Consider the following 11384-nt stretch of genomic DNA (forward strand, 5'->3'; position numbering starts at 1 on the left):
CAGTGCTCGACGAGGGAAGCTTCAAAGGCCTGCCGTCTAGGTACTGCGACCCCCAGCCTCTGCTGCTAGCAGCCGGTGGCAGCCCCTGGTTTACACCCCCACTTTGGGCGGGAAAACCAGCTGAAAAATTCAAAAAGATAAGTGTGCTCACCCCTGCCAACCCCACCCCTAAGGTGGGCGAAGCGAGGTGAAGCACAACTATCAGTCCCGCCTTCTTGAAGATGGAGATGGGGGACCCCTCCAATCAGGGCTAGGTCTATGCCCCCTCCCACAGGAGGGTGTGATCGAGAGTGTAGTCACTCTGGGTAAGGTTCCTATTGGCCCTACCTGCTACTCCCCTAAAACGCATTCTAAATGTAGTATTTAGGTGTCTCCTCCAGGCCTGGCCCGCAGATCTGCGACTACTTAAGAAGAAAGAAGACACCCAGCAGCAGAAGCCAGAAGACAACTGCCTTGCACCCAGCACTACTGGTGTGTCTCTTGCTTCGACGAACCTGCGACTTGTCTTGCTATAGCGACCTCTGAAACCCCTGAGAGGACTGTTGTCTTCAACAAAGACTCCAATCTCCTGGGGACAGCGGACCTGTCCAGAAGAAACAAACTCTAAAGACTCCTGATTCAAGCTTAACCGCGTCCTTAGCCTACTCTGCTCCTGACGCCCAAGGCCCGAGTCTGAGTGGCTCACCTGTGCGGTGTAGTGTCCTCAGCAATCCTTACCTCATGTCCAGCATTGGCTGACCTCTCCTGCCTACCACAGTGGCGCAGTGAGAATCCAGAGGCTCCCCCTGAATGCGACTGGCTCCAGTAAGAAAACTCCGACGTCGAAGGCACCCCTGCACCCAAAGTCCCTGGGTCTTGGTGAGCTAAACCCCCTCCATCCTAACTTACCTCTGCTGTTGTTGGTCTTCCACCTGCAACCTCCGGCGCACGCCTTCAGCCTGTTTGGCCAAAAAAGAATCCCCATTGAAAAACATTGGGCCACGACTGCGTAATTGCCCCCGGCTGCCCCTGTGCCGCTGGTGGTGTATGTTTGGTGCCGCTTTGTGCCCCTCTCACCCTCTGTACTTAAGCCAACCCCCAAATCTTGGCCCCTGCAACTGATCTACTTGCAAGCAGTGTGTCTCCTTTGGAAATCATTGGGTCAAAGTTCGATTTTGACCTCTGCACCTGGCCGCCCCAGTGCTTCTGGTAGTTCAGTTTTGGTACTCACCTGACCCTTGGCCCGTGCTAGCTTTTTGCCCCGAAGACTGAGATTGTAATTCAAATACTTACCTGTGTAACCGCAATATTGTTTTCCCCCATATTATAACATTAGACTGTATGGAAAAAAAATCTGTGTCGATTTTTCAAAGTGGTAAGTTTTAAAAATTAACCGATACATGACTGATTACGAAGACATGGGTCTTAAAATAAAGTAAAGACAAAGTATAATTTTCTATAATTGTTCTGGATCTCCTTGAGTCGTGTCCATTTTTGCTCACTGTTGTGCAATAAATGTTTTGCACTCCTCTGTGTTAGGCCTAAGGCTGCTCGCCCACACTACCCCTGATCGAGCACTTTGGGTTTACATTGAGCCCTCTACACTTTTGGGGAACCCCAGGACTCTGTTACCACCTAGTGATAATCTCCTGTACAGAGCCAGACGAGCCTGCGCTTAGGTAGTGCATACACCAGAAAGACCATTACCGAGAGAAAGTCACTTTTTTTATTTAGCCTTAAATAAGCTATTATCTTTTCTTGTCTGCATTAAAAAAATCTATCCTTCAATTGCCTTTTTTTATACATATTTATTGAAAGCGTTGGAGGATCCTGCACAAAGGTGTTCTCGTGCTTATGAGTTTAAAGATATTTTCACTGATGCTGAACTAGAATCACAAGTAACTACTTCCTCTCTGTAGGTTGCGAACTACATCAAGGAGCAGTCTGCCATTAATTTCCAGGCCATTGTCATCTCGCTGAAGGAGGAGTTCTACACCAAGGCGGAAAGCTTAGTAGGAGTCTACCCTGAGGTGAGACGAGTGAGAAGTTAGAGCATGTGGAGGGTGCATTAGGGAGGGGTGCAGCGTTTGGGGAGGGGAGGTGGGCAGCGTTGAGGATGGGGAGGTGGGCAGCGTTGAGGGAGGGGAGGTGGGCAGCGTTGAAGAAGGGGAGGTGGGCAGCGTTGAGGGAGGGGAGGTGGCAGGGGAGGTGTGCAGCGTTGAGGGAGGGGAGGTGGCAGGGGAGGTGTGCAGCGTTGAGGGAGGGGAGGTGTGCAGCGTTGAGGGAGGGGAGGTGGGCAGCGTTGAGGGAGGGGAGGTGGGCAGCGTTGAGGGAGGGGAGGTGGGCAGCGTTGAGGGAGGTGAGGTGTGCAGCGTTGAGGGAGGGGAGGTGGCAGGGGAGGTGTGCAGCGTTGAGGGAGGGGAGGTGGCAGGGGAGGTGTGCAGCGTTGAGGGAGGGGAGGTGGGCAGCGTTGAGGGAGGGGAGGTGGGCAGCGTTGAGGGAGGGGAGGTGTGCAGCGTTGAGGGAGGGGAGGTGTGCAGCGTTGAGGGAGGGGAGGTGGCAGGGGAGGTGTGCAGCGTTGAGGGAGGGGAGGTGTGCAGCCTTGAGGGAGGGGAGGTGTGCAGCATTCTGATCCAAGGCCCAGGTGGACTGATCTGGGCAGCCTTAGAACAAGGAAAACGTGGAAGCAGAGAACGAAGCACAAGAAGCGGCTGTTAGACAGGGTGGGTGCCGAAGAGCAGAGTCGTTTGAACAGGACTGTTATACAGGGACGTTGGTCGAGGGGGCAGACTGGAGTTTGACGACACAGCTGGAGGAATGTGAATGGTGGGTGAAGCTTTACTGAGCATTGGGTCTCAGTGCAGGGACCAAGGAAACAGCATACTGAGCCCTACTGCCATACACAGATGTGAGCTGAGGGCACAGACTATGGGCTCGAGGGCACAGTTTACAGAGCCATGCAGTGGTGCTGTCATGTGAAGAGTGGCTGAGGGCTCAGTGCAGGGTGCAATGGCGCAGTGTATTGAGCCCTAATGAATACAGGGATTTAGGACGAGGGCGCCGACTATGGGTCTCAAGGGCTCAATGTACAGAGACTTACCAGAGTATGAACAGTGGGTGAAGTGTCACGAAGCCTGAGGGCTCAATGCATGGCGCAAGGGAACAGGATACCGAACACTATTTTACTTGCGTGTGAGCTGAGACTCTAGTGTACCGAGCTGGGAAGGTTCGGGGAGGGGTACGATACAGTCTTCTGAACCCTACTGTCGGTGAGTTATGTGAACTCAGGGTCCTGTTGTAACATGGGATTGCGTTACCACCCCTGGTTTAGGCAATTGGACCTCTCTCCAGTTTCCTGTTATATTCGTTATTAGTTGTGCGAAGCTTCTAATCGAGGCAGGAAAGTGCGCTGTTCACATTTAGGAAGCTAGCCCTGGGCAGGATTGTTTCTCTCGATGCTCTGGTGGCATCTGCCGCCTATGTGGAAAAGGTTGAGTCCACCGGTGCGTACGGCCTGCCGCCTGGAGTGGTAGCATTTTGTGGGTTAGAATTCATTATTGGATTCTTGATTTGGAATTGGATCAATAGCCCTAAAGCACGCTGGCCAGTACCGGTCTCGTTTGTGCACAGGTTGTGACCTCGCGGATCTCTGGACCTACTAGTGTGACTTGTATGAGTAGAAGAGACTGTTGGAGTATGAGCACCAGGGTCACCTTGAGGGGTTCGTAGGTTTTGTCGAGTGATTGAGCTGTAAAGATGAGGGTTGGCTTGGAGGGAACGAGAGGGAAGCAGAGGACAAACTATTCCTACAAGCAAAGGTGCTGTAGTTTGCAGGGATTAGGGGTGTGGGGCGGGAATTGAAGACAGTCTTGCTACCACCATTCTGATTACACCCCCTGCCATATAATATGCAGCTCTGTCTTTGAAGTTCCTTGCACATATTGTACTAACCCCTTCTCTCATTCCTTCAGCCTGGAGACTGTGTCATTAGCAAGGTCCTGACCTTTGACCTCACGCCGTATCCTGATGCCAATCCGAATCCCAACGAACAGTAACAGCAGCGATGGCCTTCACCTCTTTGTCTTCTGTTGTGACTACTTCCCACACCTTTCCCTGGGCTTGTAGGTTGAGTAGCTCTGCACTTCGTGACCGGGGACTGGCTGACCTTTCTTCAGTAGAACCTGTAGGGTGAAGCTCTGCAGCCCTTCTTGAGACGAGTAGTGGCCGGAATCTCACATTGACGCGGGCTGGCGAGGTTCAGTCCTCACGGATACTGTGCCAGGAAGTCTTGGGTTGAAACCGCAATGCCTGGTGGACTGGCTCAGCACTTCTGTGTGGACATCGGAGATTGAACTCTAGCAGCGAGAGGCTTTTTCTTTTTTAATTTGACTGGTTTTAGGATTTTTTGAGCACTAGCATTCCAGCTCCTACGATGCAAAACAGAAATCATGGAACGGGATCAGTGGACAGGGATCATTAATGAGGAGGTTGCCATTGGTCCCCTATGAGCTTTAAACATGGCGGGTCTCGGGTTTCTCCTCAAGTTTTTAATATTGTTTACTTGTAGTAATGCTCAAGCTCTTTGCCTTGCTTTCATTGCTTGGTCTTTGTGGGCTTTCCGTCTGTTGTCTCCTTTTGTGTCAGAATCATGTTATTGGATCACTTTTTCCAGATCAGCAGAAAGTACGGCTTTTGGCGTTGGACAAGTTTCATAGCAGTCACTTTAGGGTCGCGTTGCAATTATTACTAGCTTTGCAGCTGCCTTCCCACCGGGTGTCAAAGTGGGGTGGGTTCCTACAGCTAAAGAGCGCAGACTCCACAATGGTGAAATCCGTCGCCAACGCATACACTTTTAACTGCATCACTCTGGGGTTGATGTTCCTTACAGCATTGGTACAAAATACTGCTTGTGTGTCTTTTTACATGTCTGTTTGTCTTTTGAGAAGGATTTTACTGCTAATAAAATGTGTCTTCTTATAACTTGTGGTCCTGCTATTCTTTATGAACTATGTGGGTGAAGGTAACTTTGAGAGCGCACGAATCTGAGTGGGATCTGCTCTGGCTATTAGTAGCAAACACACAGCAGACGAGGCTAAGATTTGGGAGAACACAAGTCAACAGGTGAAATGTGTACTGTAGTCACAGTACTCTCTGCATGAGCTTTGACTGGAGGTCTGTCTACCTCGCAGTTAAATTACATGGCGCCGGAGGTTCTCAGAAGACTGTCACATTGACATTGAGTCCAGAGGGACAAAGAAGCGTCTCACATTCGCCAAACTACCTTTTTCCGTTTTTAACATGAGGGCTGCGCTCAGAAGTGTGAACCTGACGAATAAAGCGAACTCAATTTAAAGGCCATTTCAAATAAAAGATGTAATGTTCATATAGATAAATTTAAAGGCAAACATAGAATTGTGGAGGCAGGAAGACAAAAAATTAATGCTTGGCTGAACAGGAAAGTGACGATTGAGGCTTTGGGAAACCATATTTGTAGCCTAATCCTTCATGAATAGTGTTGCAGCTTCAACAGTTGATGGTTCTCGTGTTTGTCATCATCTTGCCATCTAGAGTGTGAATCCTGGAATGTTTAAAATCATTTGGACTTTCATATAATTCACTATTGAAATACTGTATATCCTTGGTGTACTTTAAAATAACATTGAATGGCAGTACCTTGCCCTAAGACACTGAGTGACAAAACTGAAAGTTAGCACACACTTGGGGCGCCCTTTAACGAAATTCGAGAAATGGTTCATAACCAGGACCTCAGACAAACATCTATTGTCAAACATATACGCCTTTTTAATTACACCCACACAGCAAAGTAAGACACCAGCGCAACGCAGATGGGAGACCGAATGCGCGCAGGAATTTTCCCCAAAAAAATGGCAGAACATTGTACACAGAGCTAGAGCCTCCTCCTGTAGCACGGCAATCTGATGGAGACTACTAGCCGCAGATTCCCTAACGTAGAATTATCCCCCGGCGTGAGACTTGACCTGGAATTTTTTTGCCCAGCATCCTTGCGTGCCGGGGGACAGCATCACGCGACTCCGCCCTGACGTCCTCGCACGTGACGTCAGCGAGGTCACATAAGTCCCACCCCGGCGCACCCACGTCGGTTTTTTCCTTGTGCGACGTGGATCCGAATTGTGCTCCTGGCCTGTTTTGGTCCTTTCCCTTTCGCTTGATTGCATGTGTGTGGGAACAGTGTGCGAATGCCTTCGGGCTTTAAGACGTGCTCGTCTTGTGTGCGCCAGATGTCAGCGACGCATCCTCACCCCATCTGCATGTGGTGTTTGGGAGAACACCACGACTCCACTGATTGTGAGGCGTGACAGCAAATGAAACCGAAGTCCCGTCTGGAGCGCCGGATGAAACATTTCAGCCTGCATGTCCAGGTCAGCGTCATCACCACGTCCGGCCCCTGCGACGGGTTTCAGGAATCGCCACCTCTGTCTTCAACATCAGCCTTCCCCCAGGCCGCAAGAGCTCCGCTCACCTTTCGGTAAGTATCGCAGTTTGTCCCCGAGGGCTGGTTCCCAGCCTGTTGGGGGCGCAGGCTCCCCGCGGGTGGTGTGGCGCCGGGTGTCGTCCCACTATCCGCCGTTTCCCGGTGTGGGGGCGTCTAGAGCCCAGATGGAGACATATGCGGCAGCCTTGCAGGCCTCGCTGGCTTCTCCTCCTCACCCTCCTGGGACATCTGCGGATCCCTTGCTGTGTGCGGGGCCCTCCGCGGCGTCACCAGTGGCTCTGGCCCTGGCGCCGACTGGCTCGGATCCAGGTTTGGAGGATGTGGTGCCGTTGGGGTGTGGCCCTTCGGGGGTCCCTCCTTCGAACCACAGCACCTCTGCTTCACCGTAAACTCCTGCGGGAGTCCCTGTGGTGTCGCGGCGTCTCCACTGGCGTCTGACAACTATGTCCTGCTTCAGATTGCGGACTTTACGGCGCCAGGTCGACGTCGGGTCGTTGACTCGTCTGCGGACGCCTCCTCTTCTCCAGATGTCCGGCGCTTGCTGGTTTCATCCTCGCCGGAGACGGGCCGCCGCATCGTGGCTTTTTCCCCGACATCGTCTAAGGACGGCTCCTCGCTGTCACCAAGGCCGCGGTCTTCGCCGGAGGCGCCGCAGGTCCCCCACTCCTTGGTCCCTCTTCCTCCTTTCCAGACCTGGTCCTTCCTTCCTCTGGTTGGCTTGTGGGAAGGCCGCCTTAGCTTGCAGCCGTCACCTACTGAGGAGCTGCTTTCTCCTCCGCGGGGCCCTACAGAGGCGGGTGCTGTCTTTGCTCGTGCTGGTTCCACGGCTGTGGAAATATTGTGCATGGGTGATCCAGCTGCCCATTTCCCTGCGGATCATCTTCTGGAGGTCCTCCATTAGGGTTCTGGTGGTAGGGAGCTGCTGCTCCCCTTCGAGGGTTCGCTCCATTCTTCTCTTGTGGGGGCTTGGGGCTGCGTCGCCATGGCGGAACCGGTGCCCCAACACCTTCTACACCGCCACCATCCGGTGCCGCGTGATCCTGTGTCATTCCCTCCATCCTTCTACCAGGGGCCCTCTTTTGCAGAATGCCTTCCCCTCTCTGCCACCGCTGTTGTCTCCCCTGTCGTGGGAGGCCCGCTTGCTTGACTCCTGGGGGCGCAATATGTTCGCCTGCACCAGCCCAGCCAATATGTTCGCCTCTGATGGCCCTTAACACTCTGTGTTTTGGCTAGGGCCACTTCTTCCTTGTGTGACTCGGCGGAGTCCCTTATGCCTGCCGCTTCTCAGGAGGGTGCCTGTGTTGATCTGCGGCACCACGTGTTGGATGGCCGGGAGCTGGCGGCGTTTATTCTTCGCTCCACTCAGGACATCTCGGAGGTGCTTGGTCGTGCCATGGCTTCTTCGGTCGCACTTCGTCAACATGCCTGGCTTCGGGACAGTGTGTTCCCAGAGAACGTTCGAGAACGGCTGGTGGACCTTCCTTTTGATGGCGCTCTTTTGTTCCACGCCCCTGCGGACTCTGCCATTCAGAGGTTCTTGGCAGGGCTCCGGCCTCCTCCTCCTCCTCCTCCTCCATCTTCTCCCCCTCAGTGACCGGTGAGTTGATCTGGATTTTGAGAGGTGTTCTTCTGTTGTTGGGGCGGATTGCCCCTGTGTGTGTGTTTTGTGTGATTACTGTGCATTCAAGTCCTTTGGTTGGGACTGCGGTGCTCTTGGCTGCTGGTCCGGCCCTCCTTTTTGGATTGCGATTTGTTTTTTAATTAATTTTTTGGGGCTTTTCTTGAGCCGTGTTGGCCCTGATATTAGGCCTTCTGTTGTTCTTATTGGCTGCTTGGCAAGCTGTCTGCGGGTTCCTTTCTCTGCTGCGGAAAGTTTTTTCTAAGAGGGTTCCCATGTCTTGGGACGTAACTTACCCTTTGTGGGGTTCTGTTAGCTATTATATAGCTCTGTCTTGTGCTGGGGAGGTGTGGTCGCCTTCGCGCCTCTGCTCTGTGGCGTCGCGGTATGTCGCAGGTGCGTTCCTCTTGCTGGGGGTTTTGGAATAGCTCCAGCTGCGCTCCGGGCTGTCCCTCGGGCTGTCCTTCTCCGGGGTCGCTGCGTTAGTAGCCTGGCCTGGCCTGCTGTCTTGCGTCATGGTGTGGTAAATAAATTATTACCCTGGCAGAATTTCTAGGCATTAACAAAGTATCATGCATCAAGTGAGAAGCAGAGTCCGTGGTATCTGAGTTAAAATGGGCTTTATTCCAATAACTCGAGTCAAAGGGAGAATCAGTTCCATCACCACAGAGGTTCAGGAAGGGAACTTCTAACATTTAATAAAACATTATATTATATACTTTTCACTCCTTGTACATAGGAGCAGGCGCAAGACAGAAAATGAGATAAGAACATGTGGGTGTACATGAGGGTGTGTACTTTGATGAGTCATAGCGAGGTGATAGGTAGGTGTCATAGGTGGGTGGGTACTTAGAGGAGGAGTTGGCATGACCAGCTCGAACTGTGCCCTAATTGTGCAACTTTGAGCATGACGTGCAATTGACGTGTAACTGGGAGGAGGCTGACTTTCAACCTAGCAGAGAGATCTTTTATGTCAAGGCGACCAGCACATCTAGTACAACTGATATCTAGAGTCAGCAAGCAAAAGAAGCAAAGGTTGTTCGTCACTAAAAGACAGAGAGGGCATATTTATTCGTTCATTGCATGAGGGCTGTGAGCTCTTCTATGGATGCAAGCACCGTGATTTACTTAAATGGAGTCAGAATGGCTAGGCCCTATCTCCCTCGGATAACAGTTATACATAATACAGTCTTGGCAGGCCTCTTGCTGGGCTTCTCTCGGCTGAGCTAGAAGTATGCGAGGTCAGAGGGACGTAACTGCAGCTTCAGTGTGTCAGGAGTCATGAAACACCCTTATTTCAGAAAAGTGGCTCGGGCTGCGCCACAAAATGGGTTCATTACAATATTCATTTAAAAGTGCACAATGCAATGCAAATACATGGGCCTTATGCTAACTTAATGTTTGGGATACTTTGATGACTGGCATTTCTAATGCAGGACATGATTGCAGAGGCCTAGTGATTCAGGCCACTACGGGAAATATGCATGGGTGACATGCACATGACATGTAACATAGGGTATATGTAGAGGACATTTTTGGTCAGGCAAAATATCATTTTCCTCATTCCCTCCTTGTCCCCTACATAACCCTTTAGGATACATCTATATTCATGAGACCGTATAGTTCATCATACAGAATCATTTGTTCATCTTTAACTCTTTGTTTACGTGGATGGGGAACACAGGCAGTGGCACACAGGCCGCAAATCGCCGGACCACACTGCAGACAGAGACAGCAACCAAATACCATAAGTAGGGCCATTCCTAGGAAGGACATAACTTTCCATCCCCATGCAGATATTACACCCCAGAACCAACTGGACCAAGTCCATGTACCTGGATCTTGATGTATGGCATGAGCAATCTTGTGGAGCCTTGTTATTGCTTCGTACACAGATGGTGCATTATCTGGGATGAAAATGCAACAACTAGATCGGATGACTCTACAAGCTCCGCCCCTATCCGCCAAGATGACGTCTAGAACGAGGCGGTTTTGAAGAACGACAAGTCTAATAGCAGACTGTTCCTGGGTCAAGTTCGCCAGGGCAGATGCAGTTACATTTACAACTGTTTCAAGAGTCCTTGTTAACCTGCGTATCTGTTTACTGTTTTGGACGGGACATATGAGGAAAAATAATCCTCTGTTGAAATCTGTATATTGCTCCCAAGCTGTTTCAGTCTGATCGATACCTGCAGAATCTGTCTCTCTCTTTTGTCTAACATGTTCTAGTCGTGGATCTCTATGATAATTTGATGGGGCTAGAAAAACGGGTGGCAATAAGAATGCTATATAACAAGTCCCACCCCAGTCTAAGGGCAGATGTACATAGGCTGTCTGTGAGAAGTTGGCCTGATGTGCAGTGCTCACTATTCTAGTGATCACTATATATCAGTCCAAACAACCCTTATTGATGATTGGTTGTAAGTCAACCTTATAGACCAGCTATCCTAGTAGCATGGATACGAGCAGTCTAAGGCTAAGACTCTAGAGGGCGTGTTAAGCCAGCTGTTTTACCATCACATTACCCCTTGAACACCCAGTGAAAGGACACCACACAAGTTGTTATGAAAATAAACAGTGTATTTATTTATAACAAGACTACCCTGGCTCTTTATGAGACAGGGAGCTAAGCACACAACAAAACTCTTACGAAAATACTTTTAAGTTAGCACGTTACACAAATGCCCGAGGGGCACGAAAAACCAGATACGCTAAAAGTGGAATGCGAATTACTAGCAGGTAAGTAACAGTTCTAATAGGCTTTGGAATCGCTAGGACTGGACTAGGGAATCGTTAGATTACTACTAGGAGGCCCAGGGGACTCGGGTGCAGAGTGTGCACTCTCACGCGGGATGCGGGACAAAGTCTATGGAAGCTAGAATTCACAAAGTTAGTGTTCACGGGCGAACCCGACCTGGTAGGGAGAAAACGACAGTGGATCCTGACCCTTGGATAGTGAGGCTATGCTGGGACACCGGAGTGCCGAAGTTACCTAGCCCAGGGGCTGCAGCTGCATAGGTCTGAAAAGACGTCGGGGATCTCGTTGCCGGACCAGGAGCCTGGAAGGAAGAAGTTGCTGGCAGGCGACCAGTGAAGGAAAGTTCGATGGATCCAAGCCTGGATCAAGGAAGAAGAAAACCTGAAAGCAGAGGGGACCAAGTTCTTGAATCACTAGCCAGTGATTAAGTGGGCACCAGGATGGCACCGGGCGAAGTCACCGCAGTCAGGTGAGTGGGCACTGCTGGGCTCTGCAGTCTCTCGGACCAGGAGGCGTTGTCGGCGACCAGGATGGAGGTGCGAGCTGTCCCACGA

The 11384-nt window shown here is 51.1% G+C and overlaps 1 protein-coding gene across 1 annotated transcript in view; it reads left to right on the plus strand.

Annotated features, from left to right (window-relative positions):
• Positions 1-4959, plus strand: part of SMC1A (structural maintenance of chromosomes 1A) — a 202992-nt gene extending 198033 nt beyond the window's left edge. The window contains exons 24-25 of the mRNA XM_078664500.1: positions 1899-2009; positions 3951-4959. Coding sequence (XP_078520626.1) covers positions 1899-2009; positions 3951-4034 — 195 coding nt within the window. The 3' untranslated portion in view covers positions 4035-4959. The remainder of the gene's footprint in view (positions 1-1898; positions 2010-3950) is intronic.
• Positions 4960-11384: the final 6425 nt, after the last annotated feature.

The sequence above is a fragment of the Lissotriton helveticus genome, chromosome 10 (assembly GCF_964261635.1).
Source record: "Lissotriton helveticus chromosome 10, aLisHel1.1, whole genome shotgun sequence".
In the NCBI taxonomy this organism is placed as follows: domain Eukaryota; kingdom Metazoa; phylum Chordata; class Amphibia; order Caudata; family Salamandridae; genus Lissotriton; species Lissotriton helveticus.